At 40.7% G+C, this 27,389-nt stretch overlaps 1 protein-coding gene across 2 annotated transcripts; it reads right to left on the bottom strand.

Moving 5' to 3' along the window:
• Positions 1–26,065, bottom strand: vit (vitrin). Of its 2 annotated transcripts, none has more exons than XM_026279296.1 (21): positions 25,983–26,065; positions 20,045–20,141; positions 19,310–19,369; positions 19,063–19,219; positions 18,044–18,177; positions 17,805–17,882; positions 15,989–16,144; positions 15,736–15,768; positions 15,247–15,285; positions 15,105–15,158; positions 12,851–12,910; positions 12,677–12,736; positions 5,530–5,604; positions 5,246–5,311; positions 4,725–4,787; positions 4,345–4,395; positions 3,136–3,283; positions 2,548–2,651; positions 1,376–1,602; positions 749–1,262; positions 1–456 (listed from the first exon to the last, which is right to left on the bottom strand). In XM_026279296.1, exons 2-21 carry the CDS (start codon positions 20,076–20,078, stop codon positions 278–280), a joined length of 2,292 nt encoding a protein of 763 aa, XP_026135081.1. In that variant the 5' UTR covers positions 20,079–20,141; positions 25,983–26,065; the 3' UTR covers positions 1–277. The 2 variants fall into 2 exon arrangements, with proteins under 2 accessions (XP_026135081.1, XP_026135082.1); XM_026279297.1 differs by having other exon boundaries at positions 278–456; positions 12,851–12,907.
• Between the last annotated feature and the right edge of the window lie 1,324 nt (positions 26,066–27,389).

Raw genomic sequence — 27,389 nt, 5'->3', positions numbered from 1 at the left:
TGTCCGTCATGTGTTAATCCAGAATCACAGTACCCACATCCACTGCCATCTTTACCATTTCACACTGTATTTTGTTTAAATTGCAAAAAAAATAATAACAATAATAATGATGATAATAATAATCTGGAAACATGCTGGCGTCTGAGGTTTTGATCCAGAAAGTAAGGCTTCTATCTACAGAATGCTACATTTGTAACACTGTATTCTAACTGTGTGGTAATACACTTACTCCTTGGATTTTTGGTGATATTCCACAGTTTTCATCTGTAGGCCTGGTTCAGTTACGAGGTTGGGAGTTGAACTCATTGCAGATGTTGTGAATAATCTTTTGTACAAACTTGTAGAGGTTGTCAAACTCATCCACAAAGAAAGAGTGCTCTCTGTCGGGGTCGGTGGCGATGTATTCCAGCTCGTCCTGTGCGGCCCAGGCTATACCAATGGAGTACGCGATCACACCTAGTGCATGAGATATGGGAGAGTACAATAATTTAAAAAAATGTAGGCAGCGCTGGTCTGGAAGTCAGCTTCCATCACATCTTTAAACACTACAGACACCATAAATACATTTAAGTACATTTATCATTCAGAAATATTTAATTAGGGCTCAGAATGTGTAGCTACAGTGTATTCTGCCATTTAATGTGATTTACTCATGTTTCTGGATCTACATCCTGGAACAACATTGCTATAGAGCAGTCACTGACTGTTCCAGAAAGCACCTCAGGTGCTGACCTAGAGACACACTCACCTTTACGATGTACCGCCAAAGCCGGGGCCCGCACGTCATCGTAGGAGCGTCCGTCTGTGATGACAATCATGATCTTGCGCTTGTTGGGTTTGGATTTGCTGAAGAGTTGATCTGCAGCATATGTGATGGCGGCTCCTGTGCTGGTACCTCCGCTCCAGTAGTTTATACGCTTGATAGCATTCAGCAGATCAGCTTTGTTGTTGTGTTGACCAAAAGCAAACTCAAGCCTCTGTTCATACGTGTACTGAATGATTCCTACACGCGTATCCGTGTCCGAGATCTCAAATTCCTGAGTCACGTTAGCGACAAACTGGAGCACGGTCCGGAAGTTTCCGGTTCCCACGCTGCTGGAGCCGTCGATGACGAAGGCAATGTCGTTGGCGTTAAGACAGGTCTTACTGCACACCAGCTGGTCTGTGTCACACACGCGCTTCACCAGAGACTGCACTTCTTTGCGCAAGGCGAACCAGCTTGTGATAGGAAGTGAGAAGAAGCCATTGGTTCTGCACACTGCCTAAAGGCCAAAATAAGAAATAAAGTTTCCTCTGTGTCCCCAAATTGCTTTCATTTGCCATGAAATTCCATATGTGTAAAACTGTACACCCAACCTTAAATCAATATTGATACCTTTTCAACAAAGTTGGTCTCCACCACGTTCTGTTTTTCATTCTCATCTGGGCCCTCGATGGTGACAAAGAAGATGTTGATACCTGACTCTCTGGCCAGACGCGAGGCCTCCTCCACTTTGTCAGTGGGCCAGCCGTCCACCAGGACCACAGCCACATTGGGCGCCCCACCTCTGTTCCCATTAGCATCACTGAAGAAATGCTTGTTGATGTAGGAGAGGGCCTTCCCTTAAAGGACCACAGAGCCAGAATCAGAACAAAACAGCTACAGTTCCATTAGCCTTCCTCCCTGTAAACACTCAATTGCAGCACTGTTTCGGGTCCAGTCTCTGCCCTGAAGTGATTTCCTTAAATGCTTCCAGGACTTCAGGAAGAGGCAAGAGTGCCACTGCTGAAAACTATCAATGCAACAGTTATTAAAACTGCAAAATGTCTCTTTATCTTTTTTCCCACCACTTTTAAATGATTGTTCAAAAATGTCTGTAGCTTTTGAAATGCCACATGAAATGGACCCCGAAAAAAGTACTGGTGAATGTAAGGCACACCTTAAACTAAATGTTTCTGCATTAAGGTAGTTACAACTTTTGCCTATATTTTTGCCCCATTTTACAGTCTGGATGAGTCAATGCTGGTCACTGAAATCACTGAGTCTGTCTGCAGAGTTTGGTCAGGCACATAGTGACTTTATGACTTTAGTGCCCACATAGTTTTGGGGGACACTTCAGCCCTCAGGGATCTCAGAGTCCAAACAAGCAGGTTTGTGTAAATCATATACAGAAGATGAAGGGCTATGGTACTGATTAAACATCGTCCAACCAGATTCATCAAAGCAGATAATGTTGTCCCCAGGCTATCTTTGACTTTATAGCTCTGCTAGAGAGAGCAGCTACTGTTTCACAGGATTCCACTGTTATATTAAAGTGAGACACTATCTATAACACAAACCATAGAACCAATGTGAAAAGTAATATCTAGGTTGGATAAACCTCAGGCATTTGGTCAGCTTAGACAAAAACACCACAGAGTGGCACCAGCCCTGTAATTTAGCTACAGTTGCCAGCTCAGATTTAGATCTAACTGGAACGGAGATGTGCAAACCGTGAAATTCAGTGACACCATGTGATGACTTCTGCTCTTTGGCCTTTAGGGTATAGTCCAGGGTTATTCACTCACCTACATTGGACAGACCGCCCTTCTGGACTATTTTGCTGATGGCCGGCTTCAGGTCCTTGGAGCTGGAGAACTGTTTAAGACTGAATTCTGTGACCGGATCATCCCTGGATCAGAAATAAAATGTTGACACATTATATGAGGATGATCTACATTTGTACAGTACATGTGTGTTTTGGTACAACGTGTACATACTAAAATGCATAATATGAATGTATTTAAAGCATGAAGCTTAATTTAGTGATTTGCAAATGTTCCACTATAGATGATTGAGTTCAATGAATAATATATCTAAATTAAATCATGTGATAATTTCATTGAATTCAATATTGTACGATCACTAAAGGATTCATACACATTTATACACATGTAATGTTCTTGTGTAAATGTGTTTTTATTGTAGACACTGTCAGTATATTGATACTCTTTGTCTCAGTTGCTATCCAAATGAGTGAAAATTTATGTATGCTGAAACCAAATTTTACATAAGAATATCTACCAAAACTTGAATTTTGGTTTTATGTGACAGTCCCTCACTTGTTTTTATTAATACTTCAAGTATTTGAGTATTTTCTGGCACGGGGAACACACCCGTATTGGATGATGCCCATCATGGCTCCAGCTACACCCACATCGATGACCTGAGAAACCTCCACAAGGAAGTCTTTCTGAATCTTAAAACGACGTTTCCCAATGCTCCAGCTGCCATCCATGAGGAATGCAATATCAACTTTACAATCTATAAAGATAAGATGAGAATAAAACGAGAGCCATGAGAGGAAGTGAATAAAAGTCTCATAATCAGTGACAGTTTGGAAGATCATGAAGGAATGTTCAGTTGTGCCCTCGTGCGCAGAAACCTGGGAGATGAGAGGATGAATCAATTAAATGTCAGGAAAATACTGTATGTTATCTGTAGTACTTTAAAGAACTATTTGTATGACTATATTATAAAGTCCAAATTTAAAATAAAATCATTTGCCTATGTTACTGAAAAAGAGTGCTTTAACTGGGGAAAGTCTGTAAGACCCACTTTTGATTGCAAACCATGTAATAAATACTTAATAAAGCAGCATGATTTATTGAGTACTGCACCTCAGAACCAAAAGACAAAGTAAGGACAATTTACCCTGATCATCCACCCTCCGGCTCTTACTGCATTGGGTTTTCTTCTTCAGCATCAGTAAATGATTTCACCTTTTGTAATAGCTATGAATGAGTCCCTCAATTGTCCTCAGTTTGACAAGATGGATCTCAAAATCACACAGTCATTGTAGGGAAGTGTTGTGTATGAAGTGTATGAAAAGGATGCTGGAAAAACAAAGAATGTACTGGAGCTTGAGGATTTTTCTGAAGAACAGCAGGCAGTTTAACGATTCAGGACAAACAAGGGACTCATGAACAACTATCACAAAATAAAATAAAAATACAATACAATAAAAATAACCTCCAGGAATTATTATTTCAACTTGTGGAGTATACAGTATATAAACATCTGTTATGTGAAGTTGCTCATTCATGACAGTACTAAATAAAAGATAACATGCAATTTTCACCAATTTCCAACTTCCATGGTAAAAGTGTGTTGTGGTCATAAAATAGTATTGTGCGAGGACCACATGAAAATAAGTCTTTATTAACACTTTGCCGGCCATCAATATCATTTTCATTTTTTTTTTTTTTTTTTTTTTTTTTTTTTTTTTTGTCTTTACCGTTTTATAAAAACATCCTGTATTTAGTCATAGTTTTGAAGCAGGACTATATAGCAGTATTATGAGAAAACTGTGGACTTTGCCACACCTCTGGGTTGGGGTATCTTAGATAGAGTCTTGTTTTCTTCTGGCTCAGGAGCTGAAAACAGAAATCATGTACATACGAATCAGGCCTCCAGTTTCACAAAGACACAGTGACTCACAGTAATGCTGACCCCTCCTCACTACAGTTACACAACCAGTCACATACTCACTGGAGGTGTGCTCACAGCTATCATTTCACGGCCATAAGGCCTGACCTTTTGACAAATATACAGTAAAGATGGGAGCCTGCCAAATGCTGTTCATTTTTTTTTGTCATTAATCCAGGCATGATTTGTTTTATAGCATGTACTAAATGAGTACAGATACTCTTTTTGGTGCATTCCCGATAAATGTATTATTCCACATTGAAATGAAAATACTTACGATACTGTTCAAAGTTATGCAGCCGGTGCTCATTCTCTGTGTTATCAGGCCTTGGGTCAAGAACTGCAGAATAGAGGCAGCATTTGCAGGAACAGTTAGATCAGCATAATGCATTATGGAAAATATACCCATAATGCCGTGTGAATGCGTCAGCAAAGAAAAAAAAAAAACCTGCGTATTCAGGGGCTGTCAAAAAGAATACAGAACCTGTAGCTTACCACCTATTCTCTGACATGGAGGAAGAAGTTAGTCATAAAGCTCCAGCTCCAGCAGAAACGCATGGTGCTCTGAATGTTTTTGATATCATATGGGTTGCACATTGGCATGGACTTTGAAACTAACTTAAAAGCTGGTGGGATGCTAGAGGGACGGCCCATTTACAGGAACCTGTGATATGATGCTATGGTGATATCAAAAACAGACATGTGCTATGCATATAAAGCCATAAATCAGATTTATGGGTTTCTTTATATTGTCCTCTGATACTAGCGTGGACATATAACAGTAGATGAATCTCTTACCTGCGGGATCACCAGTACTCATTCTGCTCCATTTATTGCCTGTGTTTGACACAGAGTGGCTACTATCTGAACACAGAAAGTTAGGGTACGGTCTTAGGTCAGATTTTGATTAGCATTAATTATTATGTGTTTATGGATATTCACTTGGAAAAGAAGAATAAAAATTAAATATTTGTATTGATTTAAATAATATTTAGTCGACGTTTATGTCTTCTTTATTGCTCACTTATGAGGGTTCTGTTATTGAACTGGATGATGAGAGACCTGCATTATGATTATGATACCTGTTGGTCTTCTGGTCCCAGAGGACACATCAGGTCGTGCGTATGCAGGGTGCGGCCAATCTCTTCTCGCAAATGCTAAATAGGGAGATTAAGAAACTATTCACAATACTTTACATCAAATGGACTTTTAGAAAGGCGACTTTAGAACAAAGTAATATAGCAAGGAACTATTTTATATTAATATTAGGGATTCACCGATCCACTAGGGATGCACTTTTTCCAGTACTCACCTACATCTACAGTACTCAATACAGAGTACTGATACCGATATTTTTATTGAATTTGTATTGTTTTTTTTAATTTTTTATATTGGGTACAGAAACCAAAAGATTATGTATAATGTCAGTTGGTTAACTTAATTTGTTACATAGATACAGTCAAACCAAAATGTATTCAGACACTTTCAACATTTCACATTATCACAGTTTATTCTCTATAGTTTAGAAGATGGTTATAAAATATGACAAGAACTCTTGTCGGTAACACTTTAGAATAAGGTTCCATTAGTTAATGTTAGTTAATGTGTTAATTAACATGAACAAACAATGAATAATACATTTATTACTGTATTTATTCATCTTCGTTAATGTTAGTTAATGAAAATACAGTTCCTCTTCGGGAACTCGAGCTGCGTCGAGCGCTTTTGGGGAACGCCTTTGGCAAGAACAACTCTGAATATCGTGTGCAATCAGTCCAATGGAAGAGCGTGGCGTCACGGGCGGGGTGACGCAGCGACCAGGAAGCTATAAAGGCACCTGCCACACAGCTGACTTCAGCTTCGCGTCTTTCAGCAAGCGCTCTGTGTGTGCATGTCTAAAGTCTGTCTTGTGAGTCTTATTTATTGTTGTCTGTCCCAATAAACAACATAATGCCTAAGAGCAAAGCAAAGACACGACAATTGGAGGGCGATTCCAGATTGCGCTATGGATTGTTTGTTCCTCCCTGCCCACGTACATCACGAGTGGGGATACAAACAGTCTATGCGTGGTTTGCCTGGGATCGAAGCACGCTGAGTCGGCTCTCGAGGGAGCCGACTGCCCGGCCGTTGTGTACGCTTCGATCCCGGAGGGCTCTCTTCGAGGAGAGAGCCTTCGCCAGCGTTCCTCGCGATACCGGTCCCGTTTTCGCCGAGGCGGAACGGCGCCGGCATTCGTTGGGTTCGCAGATCGATCTGTTGGAGGGAATGGAGACGGGCACGTCCTTATCTCCTACCTTACCCATCAGATCTGCCTGATTCCGGGATTCGGAAGCCCGAGCTTCGGTTCTTCCCCCCCGAGCATCGGGCTTGACGCGCCACCTTTCTTTCTCCGAGGAGATTGATACGGAGGGCGTCGGCGAGCTTTTAGTTGCACAAACATAAAGTTGCATAAGCATATACAATAAACAGTGTTATGCCTAACATTATACAAGCAGCTATTTAAGTCTCCGAGGGGATTAATATTGTTTGTGTGACTAATTATTCGCGCGCTGTCGAGGCAACGCGTGTATTACATCATTTTCAGTTTTGATGTGAATTTTCCATACCCGACCGCTTGTCTGGTTGCTTAAACTCCATTTAAAAAAGTAGGAGTTAGTTCTATCACTTCAATGTGTACTTTGTCACAATCTAGACCGTGTTCACTTGTCTGATTGTTTTGATTTCATTAAATTCTACGAAATTTAATAACTGAAAAGTTAATATATCACTTCAATGTGTATTGTATCACAATCCAGACCGTGTTTACTTGTCTGATTGTTTAAAAATTATAAGAAATATAATGACTTTGAGAAGTCAGCACTTCAATGTGTACTTTATCTCAATCTAGACCGTGTTTACTTGTCTGATTGCTGAATTTCATTTGATTCTGAGGAATCTAATGACCGTTATCTAACTTCAAGAAGTTCAATATATCACTTCAATGTGAATTGTATCACAATCCAGACCGTGTTTACTTGTCTGATTGTTTGATTGCATTAAATTCTGAGGAATATAATGACAGTTATTGAACATGTGAAGTTAGATGTACTGGAGGGACTGCTGGGCGGGAGCTGCCCCTCCATGTACAGACAGAGCAAAGCTCTGGGCCGACGACTTCTCAGCCTAATCCCAATCTAAGATGTCAGGCTGGGAGGTCCACGGCCAAGAAGTCATGACGCATTTCAGTCACGACTACAGAGGGCGGCCCCTACTGGGGTAGAGCGGTGTCCACCTCATTATACGGTGCCTGTCTCACCTCAGTGCCCTCGGGAGGTGGGTCTGCCAACCCTGCCAGAGTTTCAGGGTGCAGCCGCTTCCAGCGAGCACTGCTCTCAGTTATTTCCGCTCGTGAGCGTAGCGGAGCTGAGACGCTCGCCGCCCCTTCGGGGGCCTCTTACACCAGAGGTCAGTCTCGAGGGACTGATTCCCTTAGTACATCAGTTAGCAGCGTGAAAACTACTGCCAAATGTATCTCAATGGGTCCTGCACACGGTAGAAAGAGGCTATCGCATTCAGTTCGGCCATCCACCGCCGACATTCAATGGGGTTACATCGACAGTAGTCGGCCCCCAGCAGGCTCTGGTGATGGAACAAGAAGTGAATACCCTAATAAGGAAGGCGGCCATCGAGGTGGTCCCTCCTCTAGACAGGGAATCCGGGTTTTACAACCGGTATTTCATAGTTCCAAAGAAGGATGGGGGGTTGCGTCCGATCTTAGACTTACGTCATCTAAACCTCTCAGTTATGTCACTGAAGTTCAAAATGCTCACTGTCAAACAGGATGTAGCTCAAATCAGATCCGAGGACTGGTTTGTCACAATAGATCTCAAAGACGCATACTTCCACATATCCATCCTTCCACAACACAGGAAGTCTCTGAGGTTCGCTTTCAGGGGCAAAGCCTACCAATATCGAGTACTTCCCTTTGGCCTTGCACTTTCACCCCGCACGTTCACGTAATGTGTAGATGCGGCTCTGGTATCCCTCCGTATGCAGGGCATCCGCATTCTAAATTATATCGACGATTGGTTGATTCTAGCTCAATCAGAGCAGATGGCGGTTCGACATCGAGGTGTTGTTCTCGCCCATATGGGGGAGCTGGGTTTGAGACTGAATGCCAAGAAGAGTGTACTTTCTCCACTTTAGAGAACCACCTATCTAGGCGTAGTATGGGATTCGACCACGATGCAGGCACGTATGTCTCCTGCTCGGATCGAGTCGATCCTCACATCAGTCAAGAGAGTCAAAGAAGGCCAGTCACTCACTGTGAAGCAGTTTCAGAGACTGTTAGGGCTCATGGCAGCTGCGTCCAACGTGATACCTTTTGGTCTCCTGCACATGAGGCCCCTTCAGTGGTGGCTCAAGACCAAGGGGTTTTCCCCGAGGGGAAATCCTTTCCGAACTATTCAGGTCACGCGGCGATGCCTTCGTGCCTTAGACATATGGAAGAAACCTTGGTTCTTGAATCAGGGCCCGGTGTTGGGAGCTCTTGGTCGCCGTGTAACGCTAGCGACAGACGCGTCCCTCACCGGTTGGAGTGCGGTCATGAGTGGCCACCCTGCCCGCGGTCTGTGGAGCGGTCGCCATCTGACATGGCATACCAGTTGTCTAAAGATGCTACCTGTGCATCGATCATTGAAATATTTCCTCCCAGACCTGAGAGGTCACCATGTGTTGGTGCGCACCGACAACACATTGGCGATCTCTTATATCAGTCACCAGAGAGATCGGCATCCGTGCCCCTTGTACAAGCTGGCACACCAGATCCTTCTGTGGTCCCAGGACAAACTCCTCTCGTTCGGAGCAGTGTATATTCCTGGGAGATTGACTGTGGGAGCAGACATACTGTCGAGACAGGGGTCGAGACCCGGGGGCTTCACCCTAAGGTGAAGTAGATATGGAGAGTTTTTGGACCTCTTTGCGACTCAAGAGATATTGCAATGTCCCCTCTGTTTCTCTCTAGTTCATCCAGCTCCTTTGGGACTGGACGCTATGGTACAGACCTGGCCGAGGCTTCGTCCGTACGCTTTTCCCCCTATCGCTCTGCTCCCGGGAGTTCTGGCGAGAGTACGCCGGGACGGGGTCCGTCTGTTGTTAGTAGCCCCGTTCTGGCCGAGCCCAGTATGGCTCGCAGATCTAATCTCTCCTTGACGGCTCTCCATGGGTGATTCCGATCAGGACAGATCTGCTCTCTCAGGCGTAGGGCAAAATATTCACCCTCGCCCGGAGTTGTGGAAGTTGTCTGTGTAGCCCCTGAGGGGGCACAGCTCATAGTTTCCAGTCTCCCAACCGAGGTTGTTGAGACCCCCACACTCCAATCCAGAGCTCCCTCTACGAGGAAACTGTACGCCCTGAGGTTGAAACCCTTCTCCTCATGGTGCAGAGACCGCCAGCTTGACCCTGCTAACTGCCCAGTTGGTACAGTTCTGGAGTTTCTCCAAGCTAGGCTCTCTGCGGGGTTAACTCACTCCACCTTAAAGGTGTACGTGGCGGTCATAGCTGCTTACCACGTCCCTTTCAATGGTCAGTCAGTGGGTAGACACCCCCCTAGTTACACGTTTCCTCCACGGTGCGCTGAGACCTCCAGTACGGTCCCGTGTTCCCCCTGGGACTTGGTTGTGGTGTTAGAGGCTCTTTGTAAAGCTCCATTTGAGCCGATTCATGAATATTACTGTCAGGCCCCCTCGGTGGCCCCTACCTACTTAGACTTTGCCCCTGGTATGGCCAAAGCATTTTTATACCCTCGAGCGGGTTACATTCCTAAAGTTCCCTCTGTTACGCCACAACCCATAGTACTGCAGGCCTTCTGTCCTCCTCCCTTTCGGGAGCCAGACCAGGTGAAGCTAAACTGTATGAGTCCAGTTCGAGGACTGGACACATACGTCCACAGAGCTGTTGTGGAGAAAACCTGACCAATTGCTTGTTTGCTACGGTCCTCCTAAAAAGGGTTCCCCTGCCTCTAAGCAGACCCTTAGTCGTTGGATAGTCGAGGCTATCAACGAGTCCTATGAGTCCTCTGGTCTTCCCCTTTCTTTGGGAGCCAAGGCTCACTCTACACGGAGTATGGCTGCCTCTAAGGCCTTTCTAGCAGGTGTGTCCCTCTTGGACATCTGCAACGCTGCGGGGTGGTCCACGCCCTCTACATTCGCCAGATTTTACAATCTTGATATGCAAGCCGCTCCTGGCTCTTCTGTCCTCTCGCCTTAGCTGTGCTCTTCGGATACACACTAGGCAGGGGTTTGGTAGTCTGGCAGCGTTGGCACATCGTTCCCCAAAAGCGCTCGACGCAGCTCGAGTTCCCGAAGAGGAACGTCCCTAGGTTACGTATGTAACCCTAGTTCCTCGAGGGAACGAGACGCTGCGTCGCAGAGCCATACTCCCGGCACCCTGCCTGCGCTTGCTTCCCTACTCGAAGCTGAAGTCAGCTGTGTGGCAGGTGCCTTTATAGCTTCCTGGTCGCTGCGTCACCCCGCCCGTGACGCCACGCTCTTCCATTGGACTGATTGCACACGATATTCAGAGTTGTTCTTGCCAAAGGCGTTCCCCAAAAGCGCTCGACGCAGCGTCTCGTTCCCTCGAGGAACTAGGGTTACATACGTAACCTAGGGACGTTATTCATTGTTAGTTCATGGTAATTCACAGTGCATTAACTAATGTTAACAAGCACAACTTTTGATTTAAATAATGCATTAGTAAATGTTGAAATTAACATGAACTAAGACTTATAAATGATGTAGAAGGATTGTTCTTGCTTAGTTCATGTTAATTAATACATTAACTAATGGAACCTTATTCTAAAGTGTTACCCTCTTGTCAAATTGTGTCAGAATAAACATAGCTTGATAATGTTAGAAAACTTTGACAGAAAGGTATGTAGTGAATTACAACCAACTAAAAATGATTCAGACCTCTGTTAGTATGACAGTTTTTACACAGCCATCATCACTTATTTGGGCAACTCTTATTCTTAATGACGGTCTGTAGTCTCCTACATGGGCATGATGTCATCCAGCTTCATGCAAACCTAAACTTCAATTTCTTTCACCAGACTTGATCTGAATAATTTTTGGTCCCAAATTTGTATCACTTTTACTGGTAGTCCACTCTTTGAAGAATTTTTAGGTGTAATTTGTCACAGTTTACTTCATTTTGCTATGCTCACTTACATAAATTAACTATATTGTCCTGCACCCACTAAAAAATTTAATCTGGTCTCTGAATAATTTTTAGTTTGACTGATATCCTTAGTTATTTTCACACTTAATTATGCCCATTAAAATATATTTGACAAGTTTTTGTAAATTTTTTTCTTCATGTTTTTGCTCTATGGTTCATCATCTGTAATTTAATAGCATTAGAGCTGCTCCATTGCAGAGACAGTACTGTAATGACATGACCTCTGCTGTTGTTTTGTACCTATGTGGTTGTTCTGTTCTGCCTGAGGATCTGTTAAAATTACTTTATTGGACTCTTTCGTCTTGCGCATTATACTGGACATCCCATGTCAGAATAGCAGACCCTTTTTTTTCTCCTCTCCCTGTCGAAATGGATTTACCAGTCAACCAACTTCTCTTCCTGGAGCAGATGGACTATGTGCTGGAGAACTACCGTATACTACAGACTTTTGAGATCTTGCGTGTCTTACTCACTTCAGTGACGTGTTCAAAAACAACTGTGTGTTGTTCAGATACACAACTGTCAATTCAGCTTTGACTTTATTTGACAGTATTGGTTTTATTGCCAGTGGAGCATAATTAGACAAAGTAAGTGCCAATATTGTGTCTAAAAAAACGATTTAAACGACTTGTTTATTGAATTGTTGTATAAAAGGAATGGATATTTTGTGTCTGAGGAAAGTTTCAAGAATCTGCGAGGAACATAAAAGCCTCGTTCATGCCGAATGATGGTATGTAGTCCCTCATCTAAGTTACCTTACCCTTACCTTTAACTTACCTGATGTCACTCTAGTAAGCTGATAAAGCTGTAAGTAAATATAACCGAGATGTGCTCGATATCTATTTACTGGCAAGTATGATTTGGGCCTGTTTACTAGGGAGCCTTGCTATGTCTTAAGGTGCAAATTTCAGACATATTTTTACCTGATTCCTCTAATCAAAAAGGGCATTAGAGTTTCAGTTGTGTTGTTTGATATGTATCAGCACACATGCAAAGACATCTGCTGTTACTTACTGGGATTAGACTGCACCGTGTGCTGCTTCCTCTCAGACTGCGGCTGTATCCGACTGAAAACTGCTTAATGTTAAACAGATGGAAAAATATCCAAGAGAGAAGAAAGCAAAGCTCACGCCTGCATCACAGCTGCTACAGAATGAAGTCTGAACTGAATGAATGAGTCATGCGAACCTGAGGCTGAGGAAACATGTGGCTGTCTTCGGATCATGGTCTCTGGCCTGTGCACACCTGCTGTCAACATACAAACACATTCAAGACAAGCCACATGGGGCCTGTTCTTCCTACATCACTAACTCAGCTGGATTTGGTTGTTGATGGTTTGGTATGATCTTGGATTGTTCGGTTCTTCGAAGCTCATTCTGAAGTTTCTGTCATAGCAACAGGTCCATGAGCTTGAACCTTCAGGAGCAGGCATGCATCTTTTTAAAGCCTGTCCACAACCACCGCTTCTTTACTAATCCAGGAACAATAATTTAAATTAATAATGATTTAAAAATTAAATTAAAAGATAATATAATATAGTTGTGTAGTCTTAAATACTATTGACACAGCCAGTTTTACTCACTGAAAGAGTCTTACACATGCTATACAGATAATGTAAAGTTATTATGACAGATATTATGGCAGTGGCTTGATGGAGCACAGGAGATGGAGATAACATGATCTTGCAATTATGGGGCAGCTGAGTGCATTATGGGTGCAAATACTGGGGCAGCTGTGGCCTAATGGTTAGAGGGTTGGACTTATAACCCAAAGGACACAGGTTCAAGTCTTGGTGCTGGCAAGAGTTGTAGTTTGGAAGAGTTAATTAACAGCATTATCTTCCTCCCTACCTAGAAATATAGCTGCCCACTGCTCCAGGTGTGTGTTCAAGTGTGTTCACTTCTCACTGCTGTGTGTGTGCACTTGAATGGGTTAAATGCAGATAACCAATTCCAAGTATGGGTTTGAGATAACTCAATCCAGCCATACTAATCATCAACAACAGGTGCGCTTGAAGAACCGAATTAACCAACGTGATATTCTAAGGACTGCGCCTTTCATATTTGCAAAACACCATGTTCTGTCTGGGTATAGTTGTAAGTGCACTTTGTCCTCAACTATTAGCTGTGGAAAACAGGAATTATATCATCACCAACAGAGAAGGATACACTGAGGTAAATTCGACAATATGGTTGATTAACAGGTAATGTGTGAAACAAGCGATGTCAACAGGTGAGTCTCTGACCCCTTTCACACTGAGATTCTGGAAAATACACGTGCAATGTGTCCCGGAAATGGTTCCCAGATTGTTCGATTTCGGTTCATTCACACTGCCAGTGACTTCCCAGAATCAGTGCGTATGTTCAGACACAACCTGTAAAGGTCGTAATGACACCTGACATCAGGATGTGATGTGTAATGTGTGCATCGAAACAATATGAAGCAGCTAGACTTAGAGCACAGAGGCGTCAGCAGATGCTAAAAGCTCCAACTCTGTTTACACGACTCATGCATGTTTTTAATTTGCTCATACACAACTGCAGCATGCTCCGTTCCACTGAGCTGGCGAACGATCTCATCTTCAGCGCAGATACTGAGGAGCTCCAGTTTGTGCACGTTTCTGTTTATTTTGTTATATTTTGTTTACATGAGAACCCCACTCTCTGCATTTAAAACACAGACTAGCCCCTCTGGCACTGCAGGGTTGTAATATTGAAAACACCCACTCAAAGAGTCGCCCGACAACTACATAATCATTATGACACATCTGTTACGGCATTGGTTCTGGCTTTTGTTCACACAGGGTGCCTTCCAGTACTGAACCCGGCCATCTTACTAGGTCTCCAACCCTAGGACGTGTTTGTGTTCACACAGAAGGCACTCTGGCAATTTTCCTGGACCAATGTGCAGTGTGAAAGGGGCTACTGAGTTTTTCATCTTAGAATTTCATCAAACTCAGTAATAGTCTTTCTATCTTGCAGTTGCAGGATAGTGCAACAGGTAACCACAAAGACAGACGAAGACAGAAGACAGGACAATCTACGGGTAAGAGTTTCTAGTAAGGAGTCAGCTAAGTAATCACAGGGTAATGAAAATGATCAGATTGGTGGAGGATGAATGTGGCTATTGTGGTTCACAGTCAGAGCGCCACCAGCTGGCAGAAGAAAGTTTGACATATACAGATTTTGAAACGGTTTTATATTTGAATTGACATAACAAACACATACAAGAGAGGAATAGCCAAGAATAATGGAGGAAAACAGCAAGTGAGGTCTACAGCACTCATCTAGCTGAACAGGACACAAACAATCACCAGCAAAACCTTAAACAATATACCTGTTCTCTTTGAAAAAAAAAGTACTAGAGTACAACAAACCTTAAACACAACAAGCAAGCATCACAAGACAGGACACACAGTCAGAGTAATTGGAGTGTGGTTTACCTGTGTTTATGCGAGTTGAAAACCTATTGGCATAGACGGAGCTGCCTCTAAATGCTTTCCACAAATATAATGGTGAGAGTTAAGGGCTTGTGTTACTGACAGAGGAAGGAAGGCCTACAGACAGTGTCAAAGTTAGACATACCTGGTGTTGGACCCTTTCCTTGGGCGCTCTGTGACTGTCCTACATGCAGTATTTAGAGAAAACAAATATTGAAGCACTAGACATATTCTATGTTTCTTTTTCAGCTGTAACAGCAACCTTACAGTCAACATAAACAGGACTCATCAGTGAATGTTATTCTAAAAAAAAAAAAAAAACTGTGTCAAAATATGGTACCCCCAAAATATGCTCCAACCACTTTACAGTTGTCACCCTACAATTTTATACTCATTAAATATCTTTTTTACTCAGAAATACATCACAGTGTGGAACTAACACCATCTACACCCCGAAAACACAGACGGATGCTTCAAAAACAAAGAGCCAAAGGAAAACTGCAAGAGACCATTAGTTCTGTAAACCACTAAAACACACCCAGTGGGCCCTGAATAATATTATATGACAGCAGACAGCAGGCACAAGAACACACATGCCACGTGAGGGAGGCTTCAACATGCCTGCTTGACTTACGTGCAACAGAGCTGAAATACGGGTGACTGCTGCCTAGATCAGAAAGAAAGAGGTTTCTTTAGAAACTAGAAAGGAAAGAGGACGGATAGAGAGGGAACCTGATCCATTTCGTCCAGACAGGATGCTCATTTCAGTAGGATACTGAAAAACTGACCCCAGAACAAATGGATAAAAGCATGCCATTGATTTTACTATTATAAACTATGATTCTTTTAATTGATAAAGGGATCAGATATATAAAAGACTGGCTCACCTGCCTCGCGAACAGTGGTCCTCGGCGTGGCTAATGTAGTAATGGGTGGGGCTGTGGTGATGGGTGTGGTCACATGACTGGTTGTGGGCGGGGCTGCAGTGGTGCTCGGCTCTGTCATTGGTGACACTGTAGTGTACAAACGGTCTTTGGGATCACCTCAGAAAAACATGAATGGAAGATGAGCTGCTAATGAAGTGAGGAACTGGACGATTGTGAATATGGATCCACAGATGGGACCTCCGTAGACATGCTTTCCACTTTTTGTTTTTAGAAGATTTAAGATTGGAAGTTTGACCTAGACTGGTAGAATTGATCTCCCAGTGATCTTGTTCTGATATTAGCTAGATGTCTGTCTACTCAGAATTTCATGAACCATTTTACAAAACAATTTTTTTTTTATAAATAAATAAATAATAATAATAAAAAATAAAAAAAATGAAAAAATAATAAACTAGTATTAAACGTCTTTAACGGCAATTTTATTTACTTAAGGAAATGCAAATATTAAAGGGGGGGGGGGGGTGAAATGCTATTTCATGCATACTGAGTTTTTTACACTGTTAAAGAGTTGGATTCCCATGCTAAACATGGACAAAGTTTCAAAAATTAAGTTGTACATTTGAAGGAGTATTTTTGTTCTCAAAATACTCCTTCCGGTTTGTCACAAGTTTCGGAAAGTTTTTTTTTCGAGTATGGCTCTGTGTGACGTTAGATGGAGCGGAATTTCCTTATATGGGTCCCGTATAGCAGAGCACTGAGAGCACAACAGGCATTCACTGATCAGAGAGAGAGCGTCGCGAAATGTCACAAAAGGAGTGTGTTTTTGGTTGCCAGGGCAAGACAACCCTGCACAGATTACCAAAAGAGAAACAGCATTAAGGGACCAGTGGATGGAGTTTATTTTTACAGAGCATCAACGGAGTTGTGCAAGTGTTTGTGTTTGTTCCCTGCATTTCGAAGATGCTTGTTTTACAAACAAGGCCCAGTTTGACGACGCATTTGTGTATCGTTTATTTCTTAAGGATGATGCAATCCCAAGGAAAAAGGGTCATGATCGTGTGTTGGAACCGCAGGCGGTGAGTAAAACTGCTTCAAATATCTCTGCCTCCTTGTTAGTGCGTCCCCTCCCATGCCGGAGACCCGGGTTCGAGCCCTGCTCGGAGCGAGTCGTTGCTGCTGCTGCTTTCGTTCAGTTTCAGCCTCGGGATCTGATTCTGGATCATAAATAAACGGCTGAATCTGACTGTAAGCCATGGTTTGTTTTGGATGATGGGTTTTCCCTCACGGTAATGTCACAGCTTCCACATGCTCTCAACGCAAAATCCTACTGGCGCTCGTGATTCTTTAGCTCCGCCCACACGTCACGCCTCCAGTCGCTCGTGTTTTTACGGGAAAAATCGGTACAGACTATATTTCTCTTATAAATATAATAAAAATAAAGACTTTTTGGAGTTATGAAGGATGCAGTACTACTCTATAGGTACTCAAGATTAACAGGATATTGAGTGAAAACGAGCATTTCACCCCCCCTTTAATGTATTATTTACAAATGCTTCTTTTATTTTAACTAAATTAAACTGCATTACTACATACTACATTCACCCCAATTTATGAGCGCAACATTTCCATTTATGTATTTGGGAGATGCTTTCATCCTTGTATCCTAATATTTGCTTTTAGCTATTGTGCATTCCCTGGGAACTGAACCCATGAGCTTGGCATTTCTAGCTCCATGCATTACCGTTTGAGTTAGAGGAAAGGCTTAATGACATAAAAACACATAAATGAGCATTACTAGCTGGATAAAACTGCTTACCTTTTGTCACAGCAGGGGGTTTTGAGGGTACAAAGACCAGAGTGGATGGGTAGATCATCCCCTTCTTTGGTTTACCCACTGACACAAATATAAATCCAATATAAAAAAGCAACAAAAAGAATGTAAGCAATGTGAGAAAGTACATCTCATATGAAATTGCTATATACAGAGCCTGTTTGCCAATACATGTACTGTAAGTGTTTTCCAACAGTGTGTGTTCAGAGTAAGGTCTACTCTACCTGAGACAGAAAATGCTTCTCTCCGGTAGGGTAAGGACAGAGAGTGGACACCGTTGGCAAAGCTACCCTTGTAGGTCGCCTGTCCTGCCATCTTCATCACAATTACCTTTCCTCCAGAGTTAGTGATGACTCCGCTGACAACAAAACACCAGAAAAAACACCATGCATGTGAGACCTCTGAGATCTGTAGTGATTTGGGTAGCTTTATTTGCTTACAGTGAAAACTGAGTAAAAATGCTAGAAATAAATAAGAATGTCATGCTGTGCATTGGCTGAATCAAATCAGCTCAGATATGTGACATCAATTTGACTGAGATCCAGTGGCAAAGAGGACTTGATCACTTCTGAGCACAGTGTATGAAATAAGAAAACCATCCAAAGTAAATGCATGCCATCTGCCTTTTACTGGCTGCATACTGCTTATACAGTAATGTTGGCTAATTTCTGACCCAATTTATTAGAGGAACAGGAGATCATGTAAAAGATGCAAACCAGAAACCCAGCAGCCCACATCTCCCACATGTACACTGACTGGAGCATCATAGCAATTGATAAACTAGCACAACCTCCCAAGCCAAGAGTATTTGTTGAGGAGTCACACACGTTTTGTGCAGATTTACCTTTCATCCCCCTGTGTTATTTTGATCATTAATCAAGTTTTATAGGGTCAGAACCTGACCCTTCATCTAAATTCTCTTACTCTCTAAAACTTCCCAGCATGCTGTGATTACACTTAACCATGAAACAGATGATTCGTGATCAGGCGCTCACAGAGCATGGAAGGCCGTGAAAGTTTTCTTCCTTTCAGAGGTAGATCCATAGCCTCATATACAGTTTTTCTACACTCTTTGACCAATGAAATGTTTAGAAAAATCTGATAAAGCTGCTTCTTGCACCCCAACAACTACTAGAGATGCAATAACTTCATTTGGGGTAACTAATTTTTGCTTGGTACACATCCTTGCTAATTTATCTCAGTGAATACTGTGTCTCACGGACTGCGTAATGTTAGTGCTCACCTGTGAATGGCAGCATTGCAGATACTGGATATGGAGGCAAATACACCCGTCCCAAACACCTTCTCCTTGGTCTGCCTGCAGTTAGCTGGACACTGGACAATAAATTCTGGGAGATTGATCTTCCCAGCCCGCATATCACAATCTATTGCTGGAACAACTGGAAAGCAGAGGCACTGTCAGAAGAACATAATGTAGTAACATATGTCCCAGATATGCATATTACTATCAGCATAATTATTGCAGCTACCTTGTTTTGGCTTTTTGTTCTTGTCATTTGGCTTTGCCCCACTGGAAGTCAGCAAAAATGCTAGGAACATAGATCATACAGAATGTGATAGAAAAGCAAATTACGAGACAACATAATCCTTTTTTGTTTTTTTTGTTTTTTTACATTCTCTACAGGCAAGTAAGACTGTAATTACGACTATTCCTGGAGTCTAAGAACTCAAAGTAGCAGCAGAACTGCAAACATGTGCAAGAGCCTTATCTCCCAAACACTCTTTCCTTCCACCTCTACCTCCCTGATGTTGAATGGGGTAATTTGTGTAATTTCAGCTATTATTTTGTCATGTGGACTACTTATAAATAACTGAGAGGGGCTTTCAATTCTTGATGCTTGAGCAGGTACAAATGAAATAAAAACCTGCATTAATTCACAAGGGACCAGGTGTACACCTCTAAAATCTTTCATATTACACTCCATTTCTTCAAATGTGTTATTTAAACTTAAATGTAGGCTGTCCAATTACTACAACTGCTGCACACCCACTGAACTGTTGCTGAACTGAATATATGAAGCAAGGTCTACAGGACCACTGAATTATCACCACCTCGGGTGTGCTTTATTTTCCACCATTTTACCATCCCTAATCCAAAAGTCATAGTAAAATGTTTGTTTATAGTGAGAATTGGACCTTAAAATGTAAAAGTGAATAAAACAAACAAACAAAACATGCATTTATTTATATACAAACAAACCTACCTACAAAGACAGCAGTGAGAGTTGGTCTACTCATCTTGAGCTCCTCAGCAGGAGTGTAAATATGGTCAGATGTTCTCTTTAGCTTGTGTATTGCTTCCTGTAATCCAACAGAAAAAAAGAGATACATTTACAGACACTTATATATAATATGTGTTTATATAAAATGTGTTTCCTTCACCAACATCCATAGAGGATATGTGCAAGCTAAATGATATGATGTTTCGGGACATGGATGAGAAGTGGAACGGTAGTAGAATAACACCCTCCACAGTTAGTCTAGAAGAGCAGTTAGCATGACGGATTCACATTTTACCAGAAACAATGATAAAAAAAGAAAAAAAGAAGCCTTGTGAGGTTAATGAGACTAGCACAATGTTAAGACCACTTTCAGCTGGCTTTCTCTAAACCAGTAAACCAGTCAGGTTATAGGAAATACAGTGAAAGATAACTCATGAGATCATGTTATTTTAAATTCTCTATTTCAGGGATCCAGATTTTGTGCTCCATTCATGGTGTATTTTTGTACACTGGTCCTGAATTCAACTGGTTTCTTAATGGCAGCACTGCTTAAACCCTTGTTTTACGAAGCTCTCTGGATATTTTGCAACTCAATTGCCCAACAGACACTTCCAACCACTTCAGGATTGATTGATTGATTGTACTTCTGCCCCACTGTACATCGCAGATCCCATCCCGATTGCAATGACTGTTTAATGCACTACTTGTAGAGACCTAGGTGCTTCTGTACCTGTTTACCCCGGACAAAGACACTGCTTGAATCAGCATAACCCTTTAAGAATGGACACTGATAAGCTAGTATCCTAATATGTACATCAGTATAAATGAGACTTCTACGGTATATTTCTGTGCTTGAGGCAACCTTTGTAGGAAATCTGATGGAATGTATCTGGTTACCATGACAACTTCAGATAGACCCTCCCCACTAATTGCACCCCTGTCCCCAGCACTTTCTGACACCCAAAGGTCTTTCTGGGCCCCAAGACAGGCAGAGTCTGCCTCATTAACAGCCACAATGACATACCTCACAGTAAGAGTTGAATTTACAGGGGATTTAGGAACTTGTTGAACTCAAATTGAACTCATGTTTCATCTTGTGTTTTCTCCCCTATAGGGCCTTCACCACATATAGTTTTATTTTTTCTGGCACTATGGTCATTCAGTGTAACGATATCATTGGATTAGGGAGGAATTTTGAGATAAATGAGCTTCTACTCTTCTTAAAGCCCAGAACGAGCAGACAATCCAATGTCCACATGGAGTCCACACATGAACACAAGACAAGAAGTGGATGAAATAGTTTACAGGTGCCCTTTTATTCTCTCGGCCGCACCCTTTGTGACATCAAAGGCTGCCGCCTGCCAATGTCAAGTTCATTGTGATATTTCAGACACCGGTCATTTGGAGGTGTCCCCCATAACTCTGGGAATGCAGAGTCTCATTCCTCTTATCAGGTAACCATGGTTACAGGTGTAACCTTAGACGTTCTATAGCAAAAGAATCAGTCTCCTCTTTCTGGACAACTTTGCCTCTTGGACCACTGCTGTCAATTAAATAGTTTTTTTAATATTTGACATTATTTAGAAAACATACTTTTGCAAACTACTCCTAGGTTTTACACTTAACCTCAAAAAAAAGTCTAGGTCAGTAATTATCAAAAACATGTTGAACTTTGCCCTTTGGATAACAAAGTCATTTAGAAAATGGGTGTGGTCACATATACCCCAAAGCCTATAAATCATTAAATGAACCTCAAAACTATGTCAACTCATGCATCATATGATTCTAAAAAAGCATGCAAAAATGTATGGAAAATAGACAAAAACGGACACTCTGATAGATACAAAGGTTAACCCCTTACTTATTTCAGCATGGAGACACAAATGACATACCCAAAATAAAAGGTTGCTGCTTATGGGCCTTTCTTACTAGATACATATGATAATAGAAAAATATAAGCTAAAACATGAAAACAAAAAATTAAAATATTAAAAACGTTTTTTAAATATATTAAAATATATATATTTATGTAGGATATTGTTTTAGAAACATATGAGGCTAAAGCCACAAGTCTACTAATACTTCATTTTGAACATAATCTCACAAACTGTAAATTTTATGAAACATTTTCTCAGACCATGTTGTGTGTTTTTAGAGAAGGCTCATAAAAGGCTAATCAAATTTATTTATGACCCCTATAAGCACTCTTGGAGTGCGATTATCTCATGTTTGGACTGCCAAAACTGCCCCATTCATTATTCTATTGTTCTTATGAAACGAGCCTTTCACACATCGGCCAGGTATGACAAAAAATCCTCAATTCTTTTAGAATTATTATTTCATTTTTATTCAGCCGTTATTAGCCTTTGTTCTGGTATTTCATGGTTTACCAAGCCACATTGCTTCAATCCCAGGTACATTTTATCAAAAGTCTTACTATAAAAATACAACAAAACATTTTCTTATGATCTAATGTGAATTATTATGGCAAAATGCATTATGAAGAACTGCACCTGCTATGTAGCTGCATTAGAGCTAACATTAGCATCAAGCTACATAAGACTATTTATTAAATTATTAGTACACTCAAAACTCACTTTATGTATAAATATGCTATTTATAGCCATTTATATCACTGCACAAATTAGCATTTCAGATGTACATTTTCAATACTGTTATTAAAATGCCAAAAATCTCAAGGAAATCAAATACAAACCATTTACTAATGTTTATTATTTGGATATTTCGTGGGTACAGAGGTTTCTCTGTGTTGTTATGATCAGATATCAACACGGAAGTGTACAGGGAATGGGCGGGATATGATGCACAGTAATGATGGACAAGACACAGATGAATCAGGTCTCTGTCAGCGGCAGCGCGCACACGGAAGACTATTATCATTATCATCAGATCGCGTAAAATACTGGAAAATGAATACAAATCATGATTCTGTCTTAAGAAATATGAAGTAAACATGAGTAAATATATCCATATATATATATCCATGTATATGCAGCTTTGGACTATAAAACCTTATTGACGCTGTTCAGTGAATTTATATTTAAAAAATTACTCATATTTATACATATATACATATTTATTATTTTGCACTCCTGACATAAATTATTAAATTACTGTTACTGCAACAACGTTTTATCAAAACAGTATTCAAAGATCAAAGCTAGAATCTTTAAACTTTCAATTGATGCACAGTTTCTCCAGATCAAGTAAGAGTATGATGTTTAACGTGCTGTTAAATTGAAACAATAATAATATGGGGCCGTTGACGATCTTTGACCGGAAAGGGCTTAAAAACACTACATTTTCTATGCCAAACTCCCTGAAATTGCCATTATAACCACTGAAAGGCAGCAGAGGACCATTAACGGGCTCATTTGTCTCACTAAAATAGTGCTTTTCAGTGTTTTACTTTTGGAAGAGCCCGAATGCAAATGAACGTGTCTGTGCGGCTCTGAATGAACTCATTTTGTGGATGTGTTCTTCACGAAACAATGTGCAGAAACACGGAAGCTAAACTCTAAAAATTCACAGCGTTTTATTATAATGGTGTTCTCATTATAATGGTATTGGTGTGACAGTCCAGTCATAGTTATTAATATTTTGTAATTTGACCTGCTCACGCTGTGCGCTGAAGAGATATCACCGTAGCACTAGAATGAAACGCTTGACTCAAAACCAAATGCATCTTATATCAGGTAAAGAATATATCCACGATATATATACACTGGCTGAAATGATTTGAAATCACTTGTACCCCTCCTGTTCAAAAACATCCAGTCTCTGCTTGTGTCAGTTTGAGTCTTGGTAAAGTTTTAAATGATTATGGAAAGTGAAACAAATCTCTAGGGGTGGTTGGATTTATTCACACACTTTAAAATATTTATTTGAAGCTTCTTTCTTTTCAGATTCTTATCCACGGCTTTATCATAATAGGCTGCATATTAACTTGTTGGGAGAAAACCGCAAGTTCTGTGTGAAATCAGACATTTGAGCGCTCACATATAGTCAGGATGGCATAATCATAACACCCCGCGAATATTCGACTGTGAGATTGGTAGTCGAATCAGACTCCTTGAATCGAAGCATCAAATCGTCCACTATGTGGGGTCACCCCTAATTATTACACACCACTTTTTTATACACATAGCAGTTTTTTTTTTTTTTGCCACATTATTAATACAGTGTAACCCAAAAATTATATATGAACTCTTATAAAGAGAAGACTTGCAGTAAGCATTTTGTTACCTACCATTTATTTCAGTAATCTCTAAGTGTGTGTGAACATGCTTAATGAGCATTAATATAATAGTTGAACTACTTAATTTCTGTGTCTGTGTGTTTGCCTGTGACCATATTCTCATTATATATATATATATATATATATATATATATATATATATATATATATATATATATATATAATGTATTATTATTATTATTATTATTATTTCAACTGTTTTCTTACACAGCAGGTGGAAATAGTGTGCCTGATCACTTAGTAATGTTACACAACATTCTCCTCAAAAACACATGATCTGAGGAATCACTCATGTCTGGAGCAAAAAAAAAAAAAGAAAAGAAAAACTGCAAGATGATGCACATGCTTGTTTAGTCATTACTAATGCTCATGGGTGTCCAGTCAAAACAGGAGGAGGGCCATTCTCATTGACAACATTTTTTTTTTTCAGAAAAGGAAAGCTGCAGATCAGTAAGAACTTTTATAAACTTTTCATGAACTTTTTAGTAGTTAATGGCATTTAAATATGACCTCATAGTTTGTCTCCACTGTAAAGTTTTGTTAAACTAAAGGTCACTTGAATTATTTTAACAAATATAATAACCCCCCTGAAAGAAAATAATTTTAGGATGTTTTTATTTTTATTTTATTATTTTTCACTTTGTATATAGAGTAAATGGACAGGAATGTATGGTGATTCGGAAATGTATGGAGAATAGACAAAAACGGACACTCTGATAGATACAAAGGTTAACCCCTTACTTATTTCAGCATGGAGACACAAATGGCATACCCAAAATAAAAGGTTGCTGCTTATGGGTCTTTCTACTAGATACATAATCAAAATATGTTCACAAAGCTGGCTCTTCAAAGTTTACTGTTCAACAATCAGAATTACACAGACTGTTATGATAATAGAAATATATAAGCTAAAACATGAAATAAGCACCATAACTTCTATAAGCACTCTTGGACTGCCAAAACTGCCCCATTCATTATTCTATTGTTCTTACGAAACAAGCCTTTCACACATCGGCCAGGTATGACACACACACAAAAAACATTATTTTTGCTTTTATTCAGCAGTGATTAGCCTTTGTTCTGGTATTTCAAGGTTTTCCAAGCCACATCGCTTCAATCCCAGGATACATTTACCACACTATTATCAAAAGTCTTACTATAAAAATACAACAAAACATTTTCTTATGACCTAATGCTTCCTTCACATCTCCTCTACACACATCCTTCACTCACTACAAGCCTGATCAAGCTCTTAGTGATTCCTCACTGCTGTTATAAACACAAGACACATGTGCCGGTGTGACAGAATCACTATAGCAGAGCTGTAAGATCTCGACGGTTCTCCCCAGCGGCGTGAGGCTGCAGGTTCAGCATGACGTACATCTCCCTATACGACTGAACTCATGCATCAATACTGGATCTTTGCCTCTCCGTGCATTCCTTAAAGCACACATCTGTCAGTGACGCGACACTGACTCTGGAATTACTTAAGGAAAGATTTTAGAAGAAATCCTGGGTGTAAAGGGAGAAAAGACTGAACCACAAAGCCGCAGGTAATTCAAACTAATCGGAAATGTTTTTGCTTTTTTCTCTGTGAAACTGAAACCACATGAAAGTTAGTGAAATGAGAGATGATCTTACCTTTGGAGCTGCTCGGCTGACGTGCAGAGAAGCTTTGAAACACAGCGCATTAAAGTTTCACTCGACCTGTCAGAGTGTGTGTGTCTGTGTGTCTGTGTGTGTGTGTGTGTGTGATGCTGGAGGGGGAAAGTTACTGCCTCCTTCAGTCCCACCCCAAACACACACACAGCTGTGAGCAGTCATCAAGGTCACGACCAAAACTCTCCATCTACAGTACATGAGTCTTTCTTACTGTACAGAACATCGGCATGTCATCTCTGTCATTACTGTTCTCTCATCATTCAATCTGCAGGCTATTCAGAGCTCCAGAGAAAGAGAGCAGCTTAGATTTACATCTATTTATTATAAAAGCCAATTATGAATTATTAAATCCAATTCATTCCTTTTTTCAGCTTTTTCTTAAAAATGTTGTTTATTCATTTAATTATTTTGTATTTATGAAACTTACCCACATTCATATCTATAAAAAAGACTGCATGACCCTAGAATAAAAGGTTTTTGTTCACAAGCAGATACCCGTTCATTCTTTGGATGTTTTGTGTGTTCAGATATTCATATAACAAAACATTTTGTCAGCTAATGCTCAATCACTAATGTAATGCACAATAAATCTTTCATCTACACACACACACACACAAACACTCTGAAGCACTCTGTCTGAAACACTGAAAACAGATGCCAGTTCTTTAAACAGCATGGAGATGTAAGGCAGTTGGACAGCTGGCTGTTCTGGCGAGGGCTGAGTGAAAATGCTCACGGTGGGTATATGAAAACCACAGGCAGACCACATGGACACCACAGCATATGGAGGCTAGTCCACAATATGGGCTCTGTAGATGATAAATAAAAACCTAGAATATAGAAGTTGTGTAGAAAACATGGTCAAGAGTGCAGTAATGCCTTGCCGTTATATACTACCTTCAAATATCTGACACTGGAGGCTGCTAAGCAAGAACAAAATCATTTATAGAGCTATTGTGTATTACATATAGAAATCTGGGCCAGGTTAATATGTGGTCATTTACATTTGAGCCATCAACAATCAGTTTGTTTGCACCAACTTCAAATCAATGACTTGACATAAACTCTCAGATATTTGGTGTATGTTTTAAAGATCCCTCTTTTGGGTTTTGGTTAGTGTTCATGCTATGCCAGCTAAACTTTTGACTGCAGGATTTACAGTGAGGTTTGTAAATAACACGGTCAGAGTTTGGCTCAACTAAATTCAGCCTGAGTGAAGCTGATTACTGCTGGGACCATTAAGAGCAGATAAAAGCCTGCTGCAAATGAACTGCCATGTAAGAATGTGAAACCAAGAGAACAGACATATATATATATATATATATATATATATATATATATATATATATATATATATATGTGTGTGTGTGTGTGTGTGTGTGTGCG

Source organism: Carassius auratus, chromosome 13 (assembly GCF_003368295.1).
Source record: "Carassius auratus strain Wakin chromosome 13, ASM336829v1, whole genome shotgun sequence".
NCBI classification, from domain to species: Eukaryota; Metazoa; Chordata; class Actinopteri; order Cypriniformes; family Cyprinidae; genus Carassius; species Carassius auratus.
This window is presented reverse-complemented; position numbering and strand designations above follow the sequence as displayed.